This window comes from Leopardus geoffroyi, chromosome A2 (assembly GCF_018350155.1).
Source record: "Leopardus geoffroyi isolate Oge1 chromosome A2, O.geoffroyi_Oge1_pat1.0, whole genome shotgun sequence".
NCBI lineage: Eukaryota > Metazoa > Chordata > Mammalia > Carnivora > Felidae > Leopardus > Leopardus geoffroyi.
The window spans coordinates 59,359,548-59,384,624 of NC_059331.1; the positions used below are offsets into that span (position 1 = coordinate 59,359,548).

The window sequence follows — 25,077 nt, forward strand, 5'->3', positions numbered from 1 at the left end:
TGCAAATGAATCAATGAATATCTGAGGGCCTGAGAGAAGTCTGGAAAGACGAAGGCAGTCCCTGTGGTTATGTGATTTTTCTCTAGCCGCGTGGAAGAAAAGAAAAATCCTTGGCTTAGCCATGATTTGTAGGTTAGCAAGACTGAAGTGGTATTAGAGCACATAACTCAAAGATTCTAGGCCCATGTATACCGTCCACCTCACCGATAGAGGGATACCTGGTGGCGTGTTGATTGGTTTTTGTCTTGGGTAATGAGAAATAGAGACTCACTCACGTGACGCAAACTGAGGGGGTTTCTTACAATGATCCTGTAAGTTAGTAAGTTGCAATGCACAGTGACTCTGAATAAGCGGCATTCTGGGACCGGGCCGCACTGCGTTTGGAGCTAGAACTGGGTCTGGGGTCACGGCTGCTCTGGGGGTGCTCTGCTTCACAGGGTGCTCTTCCATTAGCCTAACTTGGCTACGGCTCCACGGCCACCAGGGGATTCTTTCTTTGCTTCGAGCTCATCTTCCTGCAAAAGAAAGAATTTGATTAACGTAGCTTATCTTTTTCTACATAGGTTTCTGGCCAGCTTATGCCTTGGCTTTCTTTGTCACCCTTGACCTAATCACCAACAACCTGTTGGCAAGGTTGGGGGGCCACGCAGTGCTATGGGCAGTGTCGCCCCTTAAGGGGCTATGGATGGATGGGCCTAGAGACCTCTATCTCTGGTTGTACCCTCTATCGTTTCTGTGCTGCTGCACCCTTTCTCTCCACGCGAGGTTTTTATGACACTTCCGCCAGTGTGTTCCCGTTCTCCTCCAGCTGTCACAAAGACACCCTCCTGCAGGCAGAGATGCCACCTGCACTCACACTCACTTTCCCACAGGCAGGTGCACAGAGCTGCTGGGAGATGCGTGTAGGGCTCAGGGTCTGCAGTCTCCCTGTGATGTCCACTCACACCCTGCCTTAGTCTCATAAGGGCTCTCTGGGGGCTCTGCCAGAACCACAGGACCTATGAGATCCCGGTCCCCACGTTATCCCCCCACCATACATACACCATCTCCCCTTGATGGGTCCAGGGCAGTCACCCCCTCCAACACTGTCGAACTGCTTCTTTGTAGTTACGTGAACGGCCAAGGGTGGTCTCAGCTCCCACCGAGATAGTGTGATTCTCGGTTGCCTGGTAAAGGTGTTCCGGGGGAGCGGGGTCTGGAATCCCGGGGATGGAAAGAAGACATTTTAGAGAGTCTCTGGAGGCACTCCGCCCCTACTGCTCTGTTTCAGAAACGGAAGTCGGGTGTGGGCTCTGGGAGAGCTGGTCTCTGCCCTGGAGTTGGGCTCGCCCCATCCTTTTGGGTTATTTCGAATGCACCGACGCAGTGATAGGGTAAAATGAGTCACATTGAACCGGACTTCCTTATTCTCCTTCTGTAGATGTATGTAATGTAGATGTTTGCTGTGAAAAGTGTCCCAAAATAAGCAGATGTAATTTGTTTATCTTTCAGTGTGATTACATTAATGTTCCGACTACAGTGTTTACTCCTTTGGAATACGGCTGCTGTGGATTATCTGAAGAGAAAGCTATTGAAGTGTATAAAAAAGAGAATCTCGAAGTAAGATTGTGTTTTAATTTACTGCTTACTTTTTTAGAAGTTCTCTTTCTGTCAACTGACTTTGCTGTCGCTTTTTGTTTTGCACATTACCGTAACGGTTGTATTGTAGGAAATCATATTCCTGTTTTAGGAAAATTAGGAATTCAGTAATTTAAACTCTCCTTGTCTAGCTAATAATAATACAGCTGGGGGAAGGGAGACATACAACGTATGCATTAGGACTTAGGGTCACAAGTGACAAACGTCTATTGGAGTAAGCTTATACGAGGAAGCACAAGTTACTATAAAACTTTTAGGAATGCGGGAGGGGATCAATGCCTCAGGAAGAGCTAAGAACCAGGAACTGCAAGTCGCGTGCATGCGGTTCATTCTTCTGCTTTTTGCACACGGACTGTATTTGCCCCTGGTATGCACATAGCAGCCAAAATATGGTCTTTCTTCGACAGACGAGCTATCCCATAGTGCTGGTCTTAGGAGGAATCAACTGACTCACTGTTTCTCAGTCTCAATTCCAAATTATGGGAGATGACATCTGATGGGTCCGAATTAGGTCAACCGTGCACCCACTTCCATTCCACATGGCGGTAGCCAGGCTCGTGTCACATCCACACGGCTCTGGGAGCCTGCATTGTTTATGGCCTCCAGTGGGCGGGGGGTGGGGGGAGGAGTAGGGGGGTGGGAGGTGGGACAGTTCCCAGGGTTGTCAGCCTGTTGTGGGCTGTGGGCTGTCAGATTCCCAAAAAGATGTCCTCCATACACGTTTATTTCCACTTCCCTGTCGCCCCTGCCCCATCCAATCATAACAAGCTTCTAAGTAAATATTTTCTTACGTTGTATTTTGATGAACAGGTTGAATGGGTTTTTTTCCGCACACCCTTCCAACATAGGGGGGATAGGGAGGAGTAAAAAGAGCAGGAAGATGATTAGTACTTGATGTTTTCAGCAAAAGAGAATTAAAATATCGTTCTTCTCCCTTGAAGGCACCTCAGTTACTGGGAATTCCTTTAAGTGACAGCACTAGTTAAGTGGCCTTATATACATTTCTCTATACATGATTAAAACTTTATAATGTTGGGGCCCCTGGGTGGCTCAGTCGGTTAAGCGTCTGACTCAGCTCAAGTCTTGATCTCAGGGTCATGAGTTCAGGCCCCACTTTGAGCCCCGCACTGGGATTGAAGACTACTTAAAACTACATGTATACTTTATAATGTTATTTTAGATGGTTGTTTTCAATGAGAAGCAGACGTTTTAGAGGATAGTATTTGATCAGTGTTTGTAATTCCTTGTAGGAACAGGTCATTTATTTTCTGCAGTGGTGAACTTTGACTTGAGTTTTGGAACCATGTGAACAGTTACGGGTTTAACGCTTAGTTCAAAACATTTGAAGTTAATGAGAAATTAAGATAGAAAGACAGGCACATGAGAGGAAGAACATAGAAGGCTATGTGCCAGACAGAGGAACGTCTTTATAGGAAAAGAGTTCCCTGGGTTTCTGGGATTATGTCAGGACCTTTTTCCTAAGGTCACTACAGATCAACTAACCTTTTCTTTCTTTCTTTCTCTCTTTCTTTCTTTCTTTCTTATTTATTTATTTATTTATTATTTTTTAAATTTACTAATCAGAAATTTGGTCTATTATTTTTTTTTAAATTCCTGTTGTGAAGAGACTTGGGGAAGCCTCTCAAAAACACATAGATAATATTTTTTCAAAGTGAGGATATCGAGGTGGGAAGAAAAAAGAATAGAATGGTGTTAGAAGAAAAAGGAATGTTAGAAATTATATTTAATATAAAAAAAACCCTCGAATTTGTTAGTTTGCAGAATTCATGCCATGAAGTCCCATAGACTTACTTTAGAATTAACCTAAAAATCTACCTCTGCGTTTCCTGCCACCTGACTGGGGGAGGGAGAATTGAGGGAGATTTCTCAAGTTTTCACAAAACGGGCTTTGAGATATGGTGAACAATCGCCTGAAAGTACCCCCTTCGTAAATATAATTATGGGTTTTATAGAGCTGTTTCTTATTAGAGCCAGAAACGCAATACCATGGCATAATGCCACAGCACAGTGTATTAAAAAAGTAATTCCTGAAGAGGCCAAAATATGGCTGTGTTGATGTGCTCTCTGGTAAAATACAAAATTTTCAAGTGTCTAGAACCAAGGTTTTAACCTGTTTCAATATGAATTCCTTTGGGAGTCTATTAAAATCCTTGGTTCCCAGGGAAGACTCCCTCTACATGCTGATGTACCTGAGAGCCATCCTTAAGGCTTCCTTGTTGGTCACCATCAATAGTTCGCCAGGAAGTGCTATCAGTTTTGCTCGTAGAGTATGTCTTGTGTGTTCCTGCTTCTTTTCATCCGTGCCCTCCCCAGCCTATGTCAGTCCACCATCATCTTCTGTTCTTCCTGCATTCAGCTCACTCTTAGTCCACACCAACCTGGTCATCACACATCAACCAGAAGAGCTTTTAAAAATTTAGATCAGGGGGGCGCCTGGGTGGCGCAGTCGGTTAAGCGTCCGACTTCAGCCAGGTCATGATCTCGCGGTCCGTGAGTTCGAGGCCCGCGTCGGGCTCTGGGCTGATGGCTCAGAGCCTGGAGCCTGTTTCTGATTCTGTGTCTCCCTCTCTCTCTGCCCCTCCCCCGTTCATGCTCTGTCTCTCTCTGTCCCAAAAATAAATAAACATTGAAAAAAAAAAAAAAAAATTTAGATCAGGGGCGCCTGGGTGGCTCAGTTGGTTAAGCATCCAACTTCGGCTCAGGTCATGATCTCGCGGTCCATGAGTTCGAGCCCCTCGTCAGGCTCTGTGCTGACAGCTCAGAGCCTGGAGCCTGTTTCAGATTCTGTGTCTCCCTTTCTCTCTGACCCTCCCCTGTTCATGCTCTATCTCTCTGTCTCAAAAATAAATATATATATATGTATGTATATATATATATACACATATATATATATATGTGTATATATATATACATATATATATATATGTGTGTATATATATATATATATATATATATATATATATATATATATATATCAGTTATGCCCTTTCCCAGCGTAAGGCTTTTTGATGATTTCCCGGTGTTCAGAAAATACTATCTGAACTCCTCACTGTTTGTAAGAAGAGACATCATGTAATCAGGCCATTCGCTTGCTGTCTGTCCTGCTTATAATGGTCCAGTCACACTGGTCTACGGTTTGTTCTAAAAACTCACCACATTTATGGCACAATCTGTAGGCTTCTAGTTCCCCTTGCTTATTACTATGATATAGAAAAGGTGAGGCTAAGCACCCCTGCCAACACTAGGGAAATTATTACCTAAAGGAGACAGATAAAAAGAAACTGTATGTTTTTCCCCCAGTGCAGTGATTCCATTCCTGATACTGCCACTTAGGAGAAGAGATAGAAATGAGAAAGAAAGAGATATCGGGGTTTCTCCTGGGTGAAACAGCCCACTCTCTTCCTACTGAATACGTGTTATGTGGAACGAGGGAGCGGGGGAGTAAGATCTGTACTGACTGTTAAGGTCATGTTGACCATCAAAACCACTCTATCGCTGAGCTACCAAATACCTTGGAACCAAAAGAAGCAGATGACTGAGAATAAAGTTCATTACATAGGAAAGGTTGAGATACAGATGATAGATATGCATAAACAAGGATGAGCCAACATAAATATAATTCACACCTTGCAGTGGAAAATCCGACAAGTGGTCCAGAAGTGGTATTCGGAAATGTGACAGAAGAAAGCATCCTAATATTAAAGAATGACTGAATTTGAAGATTGAAATGACATACCATTTTCTAGGAGAAACTGATGTAGCACGATTGACACAAACATGTTCTAGGTAAGCTAGTCATTCACAAGGCCAATGAACCAACCTGGCCCCAGGCTTTTTTATAAGGACATTCAGTGCCAAAGACAATAGAGTGATGTGGAGGGAAAGGGATCTGCCTTTAAAAATAATCTCTCAAGGATAGGGGGATAGTAAAGGAGAGAAACAGCAATGAGATTTTAGGGGGAAAAGGAGATAGATGAGTGGTTAAAAAAAAGAAAAAAGGTTATAAACAGGTATCAAGAAACATAACTTCGCTTCTCATCAGAGTCATCAAGCCTCAAAAATTAGGAACGCCATGTACTTCTGGGAGGGACTTGGAGGGGCCAGCTGACATCAGCAGACTGAAAGCCCATTTAAGAAAGAGTGAGACTCTTACCTCCCTGACACTCTACAGAGCACTTTCCACACACTGGTAAATACCTGGACGGTTATTTTCTGGAGATAGATAAAACCAAATCCTCTTGACTGGGGGCACTGGGATCAAATGAAGACGTGGACGTTATCCCAGCACAGTCCTGAAATGAGCAAATACGGTTCCTCCCACTGACCTCCCGGAACTCTGGCAACCAGCGGTCACCCTTCTCTGGCTAGAGGTTGGTAGAATCTGATTTCTCCAGGGACTCTGACAAGCCCATTGAGAATGACCTGAAGATACTGAATAAAGGTTCCCAAATAAACTTCCCTGTTAGATAATTGGACAGTAAAGTTCAGATTCAGTTTGCTGTAAACATGAGCTCAAAGCTTTTAATCTTTGAAAAATATCTTTAATTGAGGCATAATTTACTTAAAGAAAAATGAAGATTTATTTTGTGTGTGTACAGTTTTATGAGTTCAAACAGTTGAAACCGTCATTAGAATCAAGATAAAACACAGTTCTATCACCCCCAAAGTCAAACATCTTTTTAATTCCCAGCATTTAATATGAGCAATCAAAGGTTATCAAACTTGCAAGAAACAGACTGTACCCATGCACAGGAATAATGTATTATACTCATGAACATAGACTAGGACATCTTTCAGAAGTAACATTAAGAGAACCAACAGACACCTGTTGTAAATGCAAGAGATGATAGCAGAAATTTAAAAAACCCAATTGGATGGGCATTTATCCCAAAGGAATGCAGTCTTAACATGTATACGTGAATTTTGTAGCAGCTTTATTCATAATAGCTCCAATTTGGGAAAAAAACAAATATTCTTCAGCAGATGAATGGTTAGACAAAAGGCGGTACATCCATACCAGGGACTACTACCCAACGATAAAGATGGATGGACAACAGTGATGTTATGGAAAATGGCGAAGCAGGGAAGCTCCGGGAATCCATCCCTTCACTGAGACAACATCTGAACTGGTGGGAAATGGTTGAAGCAATTCTTTTGGAACCCTCGAGCCTAGTTGTGTACTTTCAGTGCCCAGAGGAGAACTTGAGGACGAGGCTAGGGATCTGTGGTGGGTTTCTGTGTTTTCCTAATGGCTGACATCCCACAGAGCCAGCACCATGGTGGGTAGCTGCTGGGTTGGTGGCCTCTGTGCCTGGTGCAGCTGGCTGGTGTCAGAGTGGGCAGTAAGGACCTTGTCCTCCAGAAATTGGGGCGGTGTTTTGACTGCTGATCCTTGCTTCTGATGACTGAGGGTTCGGCACCAACCTCCACAAGCTGAAGTGGCTTCCCTGCTGCAGTGGGACTTCAAGAGAGAATACTCCCTTCTCCCCCCACCCCACCCCCCCTTTTTGGGAGTCAGACATTTAAGGACATCTTTATCAGGTCCCTGGCTGATCTCCGAGACAATGGAACAGAAACCACAACAATGAACATATAGTATGCAAAAACAGTTTGGAAAAGTCATATGTGGATAACTCTAGCTCTCAACAAGCAAGAAACCCTAGCCATCTCTGAGGTGTGGAAATATATAATTTCCAGGTACCATATTCTAATACTCAGAATGTCCAGGCTTAAGGGAAAAAACACAGCATATATTCGTTTGCCAGGACTACCACAACAAAGTACCACAAATTGGGGTTTAAACCACAAAATTCTATTGACTCACAGTTCTAGAGGTTAGAAGTCCACCATCAAGGTGTTGACAGGGTTGTTTCCATTTGATTTCTGTGAGGGAGAATCTGTTCCATCCCTCTTTCCTAGTTTTGGTGTTTTGCTGGCAGTCTTTGTCATTCCTTGGCTTGTAGATCTTACCTTTCCTTGGGATTCCCATTTGTGTGTGAGATTATCTAAAATTTTCCTTTTTTACAAGGACACCGGTCACAGTGGATTATGGGAACCACCCTACTCTAGAATGACCTCATCTTAACTAATTACACACACATTGACCCTATTTGATCACATACTAAGATACCATGGGCTAGGACTTCAACTTATGAATTTTGGGAGGACACGGTTTAACTAGTAACAACCTACCAAAGGAAAAAAAAAAAAAAAAACCCAGAAAAGGAAAAAAGAGTTTGACAGAAACTGTTCCAGAAGAAGCCCAGACTTTCGAATTATTAGTCAAAGACATTAAATTGACTATTAAATCAATGTTAAATATATTCAGTGAGCTAAAGGAAACTGTGGACAAATAACTAAAGGAAATCAGGAGAACAGTGTCTGAACAAAATATCATTCCAGAGATAGAAATTATGAAAAAGAACCAAGAAGAAATCCTGGAACTGAAAAGTACAATAACTGAGTTGAAATACTCGCTCGAAGGGTTCAGCAGCATATATGTAAGTATGCAGAAGAAAGCATCAATGAACTTGAAAATAAGACCATTGAAATTACAGTCTGCACAGCAGAAAGAAAAAGGAATGGAGAAAAATGAAGAAATCCCAAGAGACGAGTGGGACAGCGTGAAGCATGCTAGCCTATGCCTTAAAAGAGTCCCAGTAGGAGACGGGAGAAAATAAGAGGCAGAAGAAATATTTGAGGAAGTAATGGGCAAAACTTCCCAGATTTGATGAAATAGTCAACCTACACAACCAAGCAGGGTAATCTCAGAGATCCATGCTGACAACTACAATCAAATTGTTCAAACCCTAAGAAAAAGAGCGAGTTTTAAAAGCAGCCAGAGGGAAGCAACTCATCATATGGAAAGGTCTTTCACAGGGTAAACGGCTGATTTTTCATAACAACGGAGGCTGGAAGACAGTGGGGTGAAATAGTTAAAGTCCAGAAAGAAAACTATCATCCAAGACTTCTGTATCTGGCAAATCTGTCCTTCAGAAATGAAGGATATATATTTTTTTATAAAATTTTTTTTCTTACGTTTATTTATTTTTGAGAGAGAGCGTGAGCAGGGGAGGGGCAGAGAGAGAGGGAGACACAGAATCCGAAGCAGGCTCCAGGCTCTGAGCTGTCAGCACAGAGCCCGACACGGGGCTTGAACTCACAAACCGCGAGATGATGACCTGAGCCGAAGTTGGACGCTTAGCCAACTGAGCCACCCAGGCGCCCCAGGATATATATTTTTTTAATTAACTTATTTATTTTGAGAGAGAGAGAGATAGTGCAAGCAGGGGAGGGGCAGAGAGAGAGAGGGAGACAGGATCCACAGCAGGCTCTGCAACATCAGAGCAGAGCACGATGCAGGGCTTGAACTCCCAAACCGTGAGATCATGACCTGAGCTGAAATCAAGAGTCGGGCGCTTCACTGACTGAGCCACCCAGGCGCCCCCAGAAATGAAGGATATTAGGATATTTCCAGAAAAATAAAAACTGAGTAAATTTACTAGGAGACCTGCCCTAAAGAAATGCTGTAAAGACTCCTTCAGACAGAAATGAAAGGACACTAGAAGCTATCGGAAAAGTCAAAGAACACTAGCAAAGATAACTTCTTAGGTGCATAACCTGTGTTACTGCACTTTTGGTTTGGTTTGTAACTTCTCTCTTTTGGCTGTGTGATTTAAAAGGAAAATGTAGCAAACATAATTATAAATCCAAGTTAATGAGCATGCATTGTATAAAATGTGTTCTGTGAAGTAAGAATATAAAAGGTGGGGGGGATGGAGGTATATAGAAGCAGAATGTTTGCATACTATTGCAACTAAGTAGGTACTATTCCAACAAGATTATTATAAATTTCAGGTGTTAATTATAATTCCCAAGGTAACTACTATGATAATAACTTTAAATATACCAAAAAGGAAAGAATAAGGCAGTCAAAATGGTGCACTACAAAAAATAAACTAAGTACAAAAAAGGCAAGAGTAGAGGAATTAAGGAGTGAAAGGAGTGAAAACCATATAAGACCTACAGCAGATATACACAAAAATAAATTCTCCTTGAGAAACTATTGGGGGACGGAGGGAAGATGGCGGCGTAGGAGGACGCTGGGCTCACCGCGCGTCCTGCTGATCACTTAGATTCCACCTACACCTGCCTAAATAACCCAGAAAACCACCAGAGGATTAGCAGAACGGAGTCGCCGGAGCCAAGCGCAGACGAGAGGCCCACGGAAGAGGAGCCAAACCTCCTGCAGCGGATCTGACTCCCTCCCACTGCCACAAGGCCCCTCCTGAAGTGGATCACCTAAGGACAAGCGAGCTAAGCCTGCCCCTCCTGCCCCTGTGCACCTTGCCTACCCACCCCAGCTAATACGCCAGATCCCCAGCATCACAAGCCTGGCAGTGTGCAAGTAGCCCAGACGGGCCACACCACCCCACAGTGAATCCCACCCCTAGGAGAGGGGAAGAGAAGGCACACACCAGTTTGACTGTGGCCCCAGCGGTGGGCTGGGGGCAGACATCAGGTCGGACTGCGGCCCCGCCCACCAACTCCAGTTATACACCACAGCACAGGGGAAGTGCCCTGCAGGTCCTCGCCACGCCAGGGACTATCCAAAATGACCAAGCGGAAGAATTCCCCTCAGAAGAATCTCCAGGAAATAACAACAGCTAATGAGCTGATCAAAAAGGATTTAAATAATATAACAGAAAGTGAATTCAGAATAATAGTCATAAAATTAATCGCCGGGCTTGAAAACAGTATACAGGACAGCAGAGAATCCCTTGCTACAGAGATCAAGGGACTAAGGAACAGTCACGAGGAGCTGAAAAATGCTTTAAATGAAATGCAAAACAAAATGGAAACCACCACAGCTCGGATTGAAGAGGCAGAGGAGAGAATAGGTGAACTAGAAGATAAAGTTATGGAAAAAGAGGAAGCTGAGAGAAAGAGAGATAAAAAAATCCAGGAGTATGAAGGGAAAATTAGAGAACTAAGTGATACACTAAAAAGAAATAATATACGCATAATTGGTATCCCAGAGGAGGAAGAGAGAGGGAAAGGTGCTGAAGGGGTACTTGAAGAAATAATAGCTGAGAACTTCCCTGAACTGGGGAAGGAAAAAGGCATTGAAATCCAAGAGGCACAGAGAACTCCCTTCAGACGTAACTTGAATCGATCTTCTGCGCGACATATCATAGTGAAACTGGCAAAATACAAGGATAAAGAGAAAATTCTGAAAGCAGCAAGGGGTAAACGTGCCCTCACATATAAAGGGAGACCTATAAGACTCGTGACTGATCTCTCTTTTGAAACTTGGCAGGCCAGAAAGAATTGGCATGAGATTTTCAGTGTGCTAGACAGAAAAAATATGCAGCCAAGAATCCTTTATCCAGCAAGTCTGTCATTTAGAATAGAAGGAGAGATAAAGGTCTTCCCAAACAAACAAAAACTGAAGGAATTCGTCACCACTAAACCAGCCCTACAAGAGATCCTAAGGGGGACCCTGTGAGACAAAATACCAGAGACGTCACTACAAGCATAAAACATACAGACATCACAATGACTCTAAACCCGTATCTTTCTATAATAACACTGAATGTAAATGGATTAAATGCGCCAACCAAAAGACATAGGGTATCAGAATGGATAAAAAAACAAGACCCATCTATTTGCTGTCTACAAGAGACTCATTTTAGACCTGAGGACACCTTTAGATTGAGAGTGAGGGGATGGAGAACTATTTATCATGCTACTGGAAGCCAAAAGAAAGCTGGAGTAGCCATACTTATATCAGACAAACTAGACTTTAAATTAAAGGCTGTAACAAGAGATGAAGAAGGTCATTATATAATAGTTACAGGGTCTATCCATCAGGAAGAGCTAACAATTATAAATGTCTATGCGCTGAATACCGGAGCCCCCAAATATATAAAACAACTACTCATAAACATAAGCAACCTTATTGATAAGAATGTGGTAATTGCAGGGGACTTTAACACCCCACTTACAGAAATGGATAGATCATCTAGACACACGATCAATAAAGAAACAAGGGCCCTGAATGAGACATTGGATCAGATGGACTTGACAGATATATTTAGAACTCTGCATCCCAAAGCAACAGAATATACTTTCTTCTCGAGTGCACATGGAACATTCTCCAAGATAGATCATATACTGGGTCACAAAACAGCCCTCCATAAGTTTACCAGAATTGAAATTATACCATGCATACTTTCAGACCACAATGCTATGAAGCTTGAAATCAACCACAGAAAAAAGTCTGGAAAACCTCCAAAAGCATGGAGGTTAAAGAACACCCTACTAACGAATGAGTGGGTCAACCAGGCAATTAGAGAAGAAATTAAAAAATATATGGAAACAAACGAAAATGAAAATACAACAATCCAAACGCTTTGGGACGCAGCGAAGGCAGTCCTGAGAGGAAAATACATTGCAATCCAGGCCTATCTCAAGAAACAAGAAAAATCCCAAATACAAAATCTAACAGCACACCTAAAGGAAATAGAAGCAGAACAGCAAAGGCAGCCTAAACCCAGCAGAAGAAGAGAAATAATAAAGATCAGAGCAGAAATAAACAATATAGAGTCTAAAAAAACTGTAGAGCAGATAAACAAAACCAAGAGTTGGTTTTTTGAAAAAATAAACAAAATTGACAAACCTCTAGCCAGGCTTCTCAAAAAGAAAAGGGAGATGACCCAAATAGATAAAATCATGAATGAAAATGGAATTATTACAACCAATCCCTCAGAGATACAAACAATTATCAGGGAATACTATGAAAAATTATATGCCAACAAATTGGACAACCTGGAAGAAATGGACAAATTCCTGAACACCCACACTCTTCCAAAACTCAATCAGGAGGAAATAGAAAGCTTGAACAGACCCATAACCAGCGAAGAAATTGAATTGGTTATCAAAAATCTCCCAACAAATAAGAGTCCAGGACCAGATGGCTTCCCAGGGGAGTTCTACCAGACGTTTAAAGCAGAGATAATACCTATCCTTCTCAAGCTATTCCAAGAAATAGAAAGGGAAGGAAAACTTCCAGACTCATTCTATGAAGCCAGTATTACTTTGATTCCTAAACCAGACAGAGACCCAGTAAAAAAAGAGAACTACCGGCCAATATCCCTGATGAATATGGATGCAAAAATTCTCAATAAGATACTAGCAAATCGAATTCAATGGCATGTAAAAAGAATTATTCACCATGATCAAGTGGGATTCATCCCTGGGATGCAGGGCTGGTTCAACATTCGCAAATCAATCAACGTGATACATCACATTAACAAAAAAAAAGAGAAGAACCATATGATCCTGTCAATCGATGCAGAAAAGGCCTTTGACAAAATCCATCACCCTTTCTTAATAAAAACCCTTGAGAAAGTCGGGATAGAAGGAACATACTTAAAGATCATAAAAGCCATTTATGAAAAGCCCACAGCTAACATCATCCTCAACGGGGAAAAACTGAGAGCTTTTTCCCTGAGATCAGGAACACGACAGGGATGCCCACTCTCACCGCTGTTGTTTAACATAGTGCTGGAAGTTCTAGCATCAGCAATCAGACAACAAAAGGAAATCAAAGGCATCAAAATTGGCAAAGATGAAGTCAAGCTTTCGCTTTTTGCAGATGACATGATATTATACATGGAAAATCCGATCGACTCCACCAAAAGTCTGCTAGAATTGATACATGAATTCAGCAAAGTCGCAGGATACAAAATCAATGTACAGAAATCAGTTGCATTCTTATACACTAACAATGAAGCAACAGAAAGACAAATAAAGAAACTGATCCCATTCACAATTGCACCAAGAAGCATAAAATACCTAGGAATAAATCTAACCAAAGATGTAAAGGATCTGTATGCTGAAAACTATAGAAAGCTTATGAAGGTAATTGAAGAAGATTTAAAGAAATGGAAAGACATTCCCTGCTCATGGATTGGAAAAATAAATATTGTCAAAATGTCAATACTACCCAAAGCGATCTACACATTCAATGCAATCCCAATCAAAATTGCACCAGCATTCTTCTCGAAACTAGAACAAGCAATCCTAAAATTCATATGGAACCACAAAAGGCCCCGAATAGCCAAAGGAATTTTGAAGAAGAAGACCAAAGCAGGAGGCATCACAATCCCAGACTTTAGCCTCTACTACAAAGCTGTCATTATCAAGACAGCATGGTATTGGCACAAAAACAGACACATAGACCAATGGAATAGAATAGAAACCCCAGAACTAGACCCACAAACGTATGGTCAACTCATCTTTGACAAAGCAGGAAAGAACATCCAATGGAAAAAAGACAGCCTCTTTAACAAATGGTGCTGGGAGAACTGGACAGCAACATGCAGAAGGTTGAAACTAGACCACTTTCTCACACCATTCACAAAAATAAACTCAAAATGGATAAAGGACCTGAATGTGAGACAGGAAACCATCAAAACCTTAGAGGAGAAAGCAGGAAAAGACCTCTCTGACCTCAGCCGTAGCAATCTCTTACTCGACACATCCCCAAAGGCAAGGGAATTAAAAGCAAAAGTGAATTACTGGGACCTTATGAAGATAAAAAGCTTCTGCACAGCAAAGGAAACAACCAACAAAACTAAAAGGCAACCAACGGAATGGGAAAAGATATTTGCAAATGACATATCAGACAAAGGGCTAGTATCCAGAATCTATAAAGAGCTCACCAAACTCCACACCCGAAAAACAAATAACCCAGTGAAGAAATGGGCAGAAAACATGAATAGACACTTCTCTAAAGAAGACATCCGGATGGCCAACAGGCACATGAAAAGATGTTCAGCGTCGCTCCTTATCAGGGAAATACAAATCAAAACCACACTCAGGTATCACCTCATGCCAGTCAGAGTGGCCAAAATGAACAAATCAGGAGACTATAGATGCTGGCGAGGATGTGGAGAAACGGGAACCCTCTTGCACTGTTGGTGGGAATGCAAATTGGTGCAGCCACTCTGGAAAGCAGTGTGGAGGTTCCTCAGAAAATTAAAAAAAGACCTACCCTATGACCCAGCAATAGCACTGCTAGGAATTTATCCAAGGGATCCAGGAGTACTGATGCATAGGGGCACTTTACCCCAATGTTCATAGCAGCACTCTCAACAATAGCCAAATTATGGAAAGAGCCTAAATGTCCATCAACTGATGAATGGATAAAGAAATTGTGGTTTATATACACAATGGAATACTACGTGGCAATGAGAAAAAATGAAATATGGCCTTTTGTAGCAATGTGGATGGAACTGGAGAGTGTGATGCTAAGTGAAATAAGCCATACAGAGAAAGACAGATACCATATGGTTTCACTCTTATGTGGATCCTGAAAAACCTAACAGGAACCCATGGGGGAGGGGGAGGAAAAAAGAAAAAAAAAAAAAAAAAAGAGGTTAGAGTGGGAGAGAGCCAAAGCATAAGAGACTGTTAAAAACTGAGAACAAACTGAGGGTTGATGGGGGGTGGGAGGGAGGAGAGGGTGGGTGATGGGTATTGAGGAGGGCACCTTTTGGGATGAGCACTGGGTATTATATGGAAACCAATTTGACAATAAATTTCATATATTATTAAAAATAAATAAATAAATAAGTTCTCCTTTATCAGTAATCATGTTAAAAGTAAATGGATGAAGGTGTGCTATTAAAAGACAGTTTGTCAGATTTGGCTTAAAAAATAGGATCTAGGGGCGTCTGGGTGGCTCAGTGGGTTGAGCGTCTGACATCAGCTCAAGTCATGATCTCACAGTTCTGGAGTTTGAGCCCCACATCAGTTTCATGGCTGAAAGCTCAGAGCCTGCTTTGGGTCCTCTATCCCCCTCTCTCTCTGCCCCTCCCCCGCTTACTATCTCTCTCTCTCTCTCTCTCTCAAAAAAAAAATAAAACATTAAAAAAATAGGATCTCTATATGTTGTTTAAAGAGACTTTCTGCAGATATAAAGATATAGATTGAAAGTTAAGGATAGAAAAAGATATTCTATGCAAATAATAACAAAAAGTGAGCTTTATTATTATTATTATCAGACAAAATATAATTTAAATTAAAAAGGTTACAATTGAGGGGCACTGGGTAGCTCAGTCAGTTAAGCATCAGACTTCGACTCAGGTCATGATCTCACAGTTCGTGGGTTCGAGCCCTGTGTGGGGCTCTGTGCTAACAGCTCAGAGCCTGGAGCCTGCTTCACATTCTGTGTCTCCCTCGCTCTCTGTCCCTCCCCCATTCACACTCCGTCTCTCTCCCTCAAAACTAAAATAAAACATTAGAAAAAAGAAAAAGTTTACAGTAGAGAAAGGATTTATATATTGATTTAAAAACTCAATACGTAGGGCGCTTGGGTGGCTCAGTTGGTTAAGCATTTGACTTCAGCCTAGGTCATGATCTCACTGTTCCTGAGTTCAAGCCCTGCATCAGGCTCTGTGCTGACAGCTCAAAGCCGGGAGCCTGTTTCAGATTCTGTGTCTCCCTCTTTCTGTCCCTCCCTCTTTCTGTCCCTCCCCCACTCATGCTCTGTCTCTCAAAAATAAATAAATATTAAAAGAAAAATTTTTTAATTCAATACAGCGGGGCTCCTGGGTAGCTCAGTCGGTTAAGCGTCCCGACTTTGGCTCAGGTCATGATCTCATGGTTTGTGAGTTTGAGCCCCACATCAGGCTCTGTGCTGACAGCTCAGAGCCTGGAGCCTGTCGTATAATGTGTCTCCCTCTCTCTCTGACCCTCCTGCACTCACACTCTCTTTCATTCTCTCTCAAAAATAAACATTAAAACATTTTTAAAAATTTAATACAGCTAAAATATGTAACAGGTATAAACATATACAGCCCAAAAATATATGAAGACAAAATTGTCAGAAAGATAAGCCTGCTTTGGATTCTGTGTCTGCCTCTCTCTCTGCCCCTCCCTCTGTCTCAGCCCTATCCCCACTCATGCTCTGTCTCTCTCTCTCTCTCTCAAAAATAAATAAACATTAAAAAAATTATTTAAAGCTCAAAAGTCTTTCATTTTGATGAAATCCAGTTCATCTTGTTTTGTTTGCCTTTGATACCACATTGAATAAACTATTGCCCAATCCAAAGTCATGAAAATTTATACTTTTGTTTTCTTCTAAGAGTTTTATAAAAACTTTTAGCTTTTACACCTAGATCTTTGATCCTTTTGAGTTAATTTTTGCATATGATTCACAGTAGGGATCCAACTTCATTCTTCTGCATGTGAATATCCAGTTGTCCGTGAACAGCTTTACCTAGTAAAGGAAGTACGATACTGATCTAGCTGCGAATATAACTGTAATTGGGAGGAGGGAGGAAGGGTGGAGGGTGGGACAGGAAGGATGTCCAGTGAGTGGTAGGGGCTGGGGAAGAAAGGGAGTTAAGTCCTCCTCTTCAGTAGAGGCAAGTCAGTAAATAAAGCCTAAACTAGAAAACTCGAGGAATAGCAACAGAAGCATTTTATTTGGAAACAAGGAGGGAAATAAAAGAAGTAAAAGAAGTGGAAGTGGTTGCCTCTGATTGATTGATTTGGGCATGGGGGCAGAGAGAGTGTGTCAAAAATCATGCCTGGGGCGCCTGGGCGGCTCAGTTGGTTATGCGTCCCGACTCTTGGTTTCAGCTCAGGTCATGATCTCACAGCTAATGAGTTCGAGCCCCGAATCGGGCTCTATGCTGACAGTTCAGAGCCTAGAGGCAGCTTCAGATTCTGTGTCTCCCTTGCTCTCTGCCCCTCCCCTGCTCATGCTCTGTCTGTCTGTCTGTCTCCCCTTCAAAAATAAATAAACATTAAAAAAATTTTTTTAATCATGCCTAATAACTGTGCATAATTTGATAAAAAAGTAAAACTTAAAAGGGAAAAGCAATAACAGATTCTGAATAAGGAGAGGAGCAGGGAGATGAGCCTACTAGATATTAAACTTGATCATACAGCACAGTAATTAAAATCATGCCATAGTGACATACAGATGGACAGAAAGATGAGCGGAACAGAATATGAAACCCAGAAATTGATTTGGATGCTTAGAAGAATTCAAGCATGGTAAAGGTGGTGTTTTATCTTAAATTATTTAAGGGTGTTGGAATAAGTGGATGGCCATTCAGGAGAAAAGTAAAGTTAGATCCATACTTCACACCCGCTTTGAACCAGGAGGACCAAAGACTTAAATAAAATAAAAATCTTCAAAGTACCAAAAGGAAAAAAACGGAGCAAAAACCCGAGAAAGAACGAGAGGGCAGTGGGACGCGTCAGTGCACACCCCCGTAATCCCTACAGCGGGCGGCATAGGACGAATCAGAAACAAGCGTGCAGTTGGGCAAATCTTGTTTAAAACCCCAGAGTTTTCATCGTCTCTCTTCTCAGCCTGTATTTTAGGAACTACTATCTTGAGGTTATGAAACATTTATCTTCTCTTCCAGATAGCCACAGAGATTGAAAAGTTTGTGATAGAATACGCGGGAGGGGTGCCTAGGTGGCTCGGTTGAGCATCAGACACTTGATTTCCTCTTGATTTTGGCTCAGGTCATGCTCTCACAGTTCATGAGATCAAGCCCGGCGTCAGGCTCTGTGCTGATGGCGCAGAGCCTGCTGGGGATTCTCTCCCTTCTTCTCTCTCTTTCTCTCTCTCGCTCTTAATCTCTCACTCTCTCTGCCCCTCCCCCTCACATTCTTGCATGCACACATGCTCTCTCTCAAAATAAATAAACGTTAAAAAAATAATAAAATGGGGCGCCTGGGTGGCTCAGTCAGTTGGACGTCTGACTTCGGCTCAGGTCATGATCTCATGGTTTGTGAGTTTGAGCCCCACGTCGGGCTCTGTGTCTGACAGCTTGGAGCCTGGAGTCTGCTTGGGATTCTGTGTCTCCCTCTCTCTCTGCCCCTCCCCTGCTCGAGTTCTATCTGTCTCTCTCTCTCTCAAAAATAAAATAAACGTTAAAAAAATTTTTAAATAAATAAAATGTGTGGGAGAGGTTTTTTTTCTTCTGTTAGATACAAGTTAAATCTAACGTTTTTTATTTATTTTATTTTTAACGTTTATTTATTACAGAGAGACAGAGAGACACAGAGCATGAGCAGGGGAGGGGCAGAGAGAGGGGGAGACACAGAATCCGAAGCAGGCTTCAGGCTCCGAGCTCTCAGACACAGAGCCTGACACGGGGCTCGAATACACAAACTGTGAGATCGTGACCTGAGCCGAAGTCGGATGCTAAACCGACTGAGCCACCCAGGCACCCCAAATCTAACGTTTTTTATTACAAGTAACTATGTTCTATATCTTTCAAATAAAAATTTCATCATTATTACCTGTGCACCAACAGTTGATACTTCCCTAGCATTTAAAATAGTTATTTCTGGGAGATGGATTTGTTTTGTTTTTTTTTCTCACTTAGTGACTTTCTGCACTGCATTATTGTGATAACCTTATATCATTTTTATAAAACACTAAAGACCTTATTCAAAATATAAAATACGTCATCTTATTAAAGGACAAAGAATCCGTACTTAAATCCTTCCATTGTGGATTTTACTTGGGAATACATTTCTTATCCTGACAGCTGATGATAATCCATCGCCTTCTGTATGGAGCGATTAGAAGGAGCAGGCTGGGGAGACGTAGCCCCCGTGAGAGCAGGGCATGTGGTCCTCGTCCTGGTTCCTCGCTGACCGAGCCAGATGGGGGAACCTTAGAGGTGCGCGCAGAGTGCTTGGAGTGACAGCTCTCAAGGAGCAAAGGTTGTGTTCTGAATATCCTTGAGCGGCTGGGACGATTTCATTTCTTCTGTTTTTCCTACATTTGGGGTCACTGTGAACCTTGTAGGCAGGCTGTAAATTCACTGAAGCAGAATCGAAGTCTTTATTTACTTTCTCAGGTGACCAGGGCCTGCTGCATTGCCCTGGAGAGTAGCATGCTATCATTGTTTGAAAATTGAGTTTAGTTAATTAGGAGAGTTTTCTGGACTAACAGCTGAGCCAAGGTGGGGGGCGGGGGGAAGAGGCCCACACACTTGTGTAGTTGGTATTTTAGGAGCTGTGGCCCAGGTGCTCCCATCAGACACAAAGTTGAGATCATCAAACTTGCAATTACTTTTTTTTTTTAATTATTATTTATTTAACTTATATCCAAGTTAGCGTATAGAGCAATAATGATTTCGGGAGTAGATTCCAGTGATTCATCCCCTATGTATAACATCCAGTGCTCATCCCAACAAGTGTCCTCCTTAATGCCCCTTACCCATTTAGCCCATCCCCCCTCCCACAACCCCTCCAGCAACCCTCAGTTTGTTCTCTATATTTAAGAGTCTCTTGTGTTTTGTCTCCCTCCCTGTTTTTATATTATTTTTGCTTCCCTTCCCTTATGTTCATCTGTTTTTTTATCTTAAAGTCCTCATATGAGTGTGAAGTCATATGATATTTGTCTTTCTCCAACTAATTTCGTTTAGCATAATACCGTCTAGTTCCATCTGCGTTGTTGCAAAGTGAACCTTGAACTTTCTGAAAGCTGCTACAGACATTATCGTCTTTATGTCATTGAAGAACGTATCAGGGAGTGGCTTTCACAGACACTAACCTTGGCCTCTGTCTCCCATGTCTTGCAGGTGTATCATACCTTCTTCTGGCCTCTCGAGTGGACAGTGGCTGGCAGGGACAACAATACTTGCTACGCAAAGATAATTTGCAATAAATTCGACAATGTACGTAATACGCTTGGAAGCTAAAAAGCCGTCATTTTAAACTGTAGCTTTTAATCTAGGATTGGGTTTGAATCGTCTTTAAAGATGGCTTTCAGGGCAAGGCAGAAATCCTTCAAACGGTTACCCCGTTGATGTATTTGTAGAGGCTGAACAAGTGGCTCACTAATACCTTCAGAAAAACAAAATCACTGAAAGCTGTCTCTTTCCAGCGCTGTCTAATTTGGCAGTGTAGAACCAGAGATCTATGAAAGTTTTGGTTATCAATGAATAAAATGTAGGATGTGTGTGTTTATGTGCAGTTTATAAGCTGGATGTGTATCAGAAGCATTTAGAAAGCAATGCTTGCATGAAGTGAAAACTAGGTAATTAAAAAAAAAATTTTTTTTAATGTGTATTTATTTTTGAGAGACAGAGCTTGAGAGGGGGTGGAGCAGAGTGAGAGGGAGACACAGAATCCGAAGCAGGCTCCAGGCTCTGAGCCGTCAGCACAGAGCCCGACGCGGGGCTTGAACTCATGAACCATGAGCGAGATCATGACCTGAGCCAAAGTCAGACACTTAACCGACTGAGCCACCCAGGCGCCCCTGAAAGCTAGTCAATTAACTGATTCCTAATGAAAGCTTTCATTAAAGAAGAATCTGTCAGGTGGAGAGCCGGCCATTGGAGTCTCTTCCCTGTTAACAGAGATGAGTTAGAATTGATAACTGAAAGCAGTTTATTTACGACTTGTAAATAAAGGCTGAGTGCAGAAGGCAGTAGGACTTGGTCTCTCCCTTTTTAAGAATTTATAATCTTGGAGAGAAAACAAAATTAGATAAATAGGAACAGCAACAAGTGATGTTTGTACGAAGTTTACAAAGTAACCATCATCTTCTTGTTTAAGTCCACGTGTCTGGATCCATCTGGTTCTCAGCATTAACAGAAAACAGGTGTCACAGGCTCATGGCCAGTTCGCATGTGCCCCAGTGCCTGAGGTGAAGTCAGCCGGAACTCCAGAACTTAGTCCCTTGGTCCTTGCAGAGGCGTGCAGGGAGGTGAGGGGGATGCTGGTCAGAAGTCTCCAGAAACGCCCCGGGGCTGTGACACATTCACATTCACATTCACCGCCCGGGGGCGGTGGTAGTTGTGTGGTGCTTGTTGTGACTCTGGACGTGAGTGATGGAGCTTACTGTCCTCCCAGCGGTGGGTGGCCTTTCCCAAGGGAGCAGGCAGAGATGGTCTGCACGCGCCACTGCTGCCTACGTGAGTGGGATTGGGGTCACATTGGTAGAGCTCCTGCTGAAGCCAGGAGCCGCCTGTGGTTTCTGACTGCTGGGCCTGGGGCAGAATTTCAACATCTGTCGACCCCTCTTTGGACGCCTTCTGCTCTGTCCCCTGCCCCTCCTTTTACTCCTTCCCAAATTGCTGTTTCTAGAATATGGCCCTCGTACTTGCTCCCTTACTGTGGCTGTATGGTGAAAATTGTGAACAAGGTTTTCCCTTTCACAGACCTGTCTTCGTTTTCATTTTTAAGTGGAGATTTCCGTCAGACGTCTCTCGTCGCTCTGGGCTGCTCCCCCTTCCCCACTTTGCTGCGCAGTGCACCATCTCAGAGATCCCCAGTTCCGTGGGGCCCTGAGAAGTCCACTCCTCACCCCCACTCCCGTGGCCTCTGACGGCCTGCCCCCTGAGAAACGCCGCCTTCTGTGACCATCCACCAGTAGATGTGCAGGAGATCGCATGCTCTTTGCACTTTCTCCGGATGTCGGTGGGCAGAGACCCTTCTGCCTTCTCTCTCCTTATCTGTTGTTCACGGTCACTATTGAAGAGAAGAGTCTGATGAAAAAAACATCGGCCAAAGGACAGTTTGAATCTTGCTTCCTGTCTTGGTGGGTCTGCTCGTGCCCCTCCCTACACGCAGGACTGGGCAAAGCCCTGTGCTGGCCACTCCTTGATCTCCGCTTAGTTATGTTAGGAGCGGGGTAACCTGCTGTCTTAGAATTATTCTAGCGTTGGACTTTAATTCAGATTTGTTATGTTGCTGTTTAGCACTATCTCAGCATAATTTGGAAATTTACATCATACTAATGAACTCCTTCATGCAGTGGGTAAATTGCTTGTTCTAGTAAATTTGAGTGCAAATTAACTCTGGATGTGCATTTACTGGCTCATTTAACAGATTCTTACAGTGGTTCAGTTTCATGATAATGTTCTCTGCTCAGTTCAGCATTAGAGTTCTTTTTCTGTAGATGCTGTAAATGTTAACTGTGAACTTGCAATAAATAGATTCCTGTTCAGACCATTAACCTACAGGGCTTCTCTTTCTTATGCTTGCATATTAAAGTATCGGGTGATAGGATTCCATGTTCTTGGACCAAATGCTGGTGAGGTCACCCAAGGATTTGCGGCTGCAATGAAATGTGGGCTCACAAAACAGCTACTCGATGACACCATTGGAATTCATCCCACGTGTGGTGAGGTACGGAGATAGGTTTGTGTGTTTATTGATTTCAACTGGTGTCATTTGAAAAACTACTATAAAGCACATTGTCAGAAAGATTTTGTATTAGTAACTGCTTTGCATATTTTAAAGGTTAACGTCGATGTACTATTCAAAATGTGCTTTCTTAAAAGCAATACTAAAACATCGATGGCTAAATATAAATGTGTTTGGCATTCTTCCTTTCGAACAGGTGTTTACGACTTTGGAAATCACCAAGTCGTCGGGACTGGACATCACTCAGAAAGGCTGCTGAGGCTAGCCCCGCTGCTGTTTGGTTTTCCTTGTCCCATCCCCATTCCTGTCACAGATAAGAATGCCCTCCCGTACAGTGAGTCCGTGCTGATGCACCTGCTCTCTTGCGCGGGACCAGCACAGAGATGGGAAAGACGAGGAGACCAGACAGCAGCGGGCGTGTGCTCCGCGGCCTCGGCTGGCTGGGAGAGGCAGGTAGGCTGCCTCCTTGACGTCTTAGCTCGGAGCCCGATGTGAGGTGAGCTAAGGCCGATGGTCTTCCACGTCAGAATCGAGTTTCCCTCTGAAGGACCTTGCAAGCGCACAAAGGATCCAAGTTAGCTTTTCCAGGTGGCTGCCGGTTTTATCCCCTGGCTTTGTGGTTCCCGTGAAAGTATCTTCTGAGTTACGAAACGGACTACAACATAGCAAGCCTTCAGTACGTGGGCCTGGGATTCCGCGTGGTGGCTGATGGGGGGTGTCCTGGAAATGCCTTCGAGGAGCTGGCTGTGGGGCCCGGGTGCGTTAGTAGAAACTCGTGCCCGCTATGTAGGTTTCAGTCTTACCTACACTTTACCCACCGTCAGACCCCTGCCTCGTGCCTCGCCCTGTCCTGGTTCCCGGTGGCAACAACCTTGGAGTCCTCACTTATTAGCATCTCCTGTCAGAGGCATGCTCTAATTTCTTCTCCACCTTGATCTTAAGAGTAATATTAAAAAGTTTTCAACACTGGATTATGTGAAATATAGCTAATTTGAAACTGTTGAAAAGGATTCAGTCCGTATCCAGTTATGGTCAAATGCAGTAAGTGAGTTTGGTGGTAGGAGACTCCATTTGAATCTGCACACCTGGCGACGTCTAAAAGGCCCTTGAAGTGGGGGCCTATCCAAGGCCCTTGTGGAAAATCTGTTGTTTTCTTGGGGAGCACATCACAGAGCAGCCCAACACAGGGGATGCAGGCAGTGCTCTCTTGAACAGGACGTCAGCCATGAGCCCACTGTCACAGGATTGGACAGTTGTGCACATGTTTTAAAATAAAAATTTTAAGGGGCGCCTGGGTGGCTCAGTCGGTTAAGCGCCCGACCTCAGCCTAGGTCATGATCTCGTTGCTTTTGAGTTTGAGCCCCGCGTCGCACTCTGTGCTGACAGCTCAGAGCCTGTAGCCTGCTTCAGATTCCGTGTCTTCCTCTCTCTCTGCCCCTCCCCTGCTCATGCTCTGTCTCTGTCTCTCTCTCAAAAATAAACATTTGTTAAAAATTTAAAAGAAAAATTTTAAGATGGGAAACACCATGTGTAGATGAACATTTTGGCCCCCTCTCTGGAGGCAGGGAGTAGAGAGGGCTGGAGTGAGGACAGGGACCCAATGACCTGACAGAGGATCTGGCCGATGAGTTGCTTTTTTTTTTTATTAGGGAGAGAAAGATATAAATATAACTGCCTGTAAAGTAAGGCAGGGTGTCGTTGTTGCTGTAACTGAGGTGGGAATAGCAGTGAAAAGGGGGAAGATGCTATTAATTTCCATTGGAAGTGAGGATGGGGGGTTGTTGATTGATCAGAGTTTAATGAAAGCAGCTGCATTTGAACTGAGCCATGAGGGATAAATAGGATGTCCAAGATTTGCAGCAATCTGGAGTGGCTCTGGGTGATGCTTTGGATGGGGTCAATGGAAATTCTAGATAGGTGTTTCATTACTGTGTTGCTGAGCACCAGCTAAGGGTTTGCAGGACCCCAGGTGAAGTGAAACCAGGAAGCGTGGGAGTGGGTTCTGCTTTTCACTGAACATGGTACAAAAACCCTCAAAGCCCAGGTAAAGTTTCGAACAGGAAACTTCAGGCAAAGCTGAGACCCTGGTGGGCTTTTCCCCACAGTGGGAGGGTGAGCGAAAAACATACTGTGTTTCACAGAAGCAGCAAGGGGGCTTGGCTGTGTTCTTAGGAGAAAGTAAATAGTTCACCCAAAGAATTTTAACCACTGTCCAAG

The 25,077-nt window shown here is 43.1% G+C and overlaps 1 protein-coding gene across 2 annotated transcripts in view; it reads left to right on the forward strand.

Annotated features, from left to right (window-relative positions):
* The window catches only part of TXNRD3 (thioredoxin reductase 3), a 69,628-nt gene extending 45,797 nt beyond the window's left edge, over positions 1-23,831 (forward strand). The window contains exons 13-16 of one of the 2 annotated variants that reach the window (XM_045494039.1): positions 1,492-1,599; positions 20,289-20,384; positions 22,708-22,842; positions 23,057-23,831. In XM_045494039.1, the coding sequence (XP_045349995.1) occupies positions 1,492-1,599; positions 20,289-20,384; positions 22,708-22,842; positions 23,057-23,119 (402 nt within the window). In that variant the 3' untranslated portion in view covers positions 23,120-23,831. Of the gene's footprint in view, positions 1-1,491; positions 1,600-3,222; positions 3,347-20,288; positions 20,385-22,707; positions 22,843-23,056 lie in introns of those variants that run through there. The other variant, XM_045494040.1, reaches the window with a different exon arrangement.
* Positions 23,832-25,077: the final 1,246 nt, after the last annotated feature.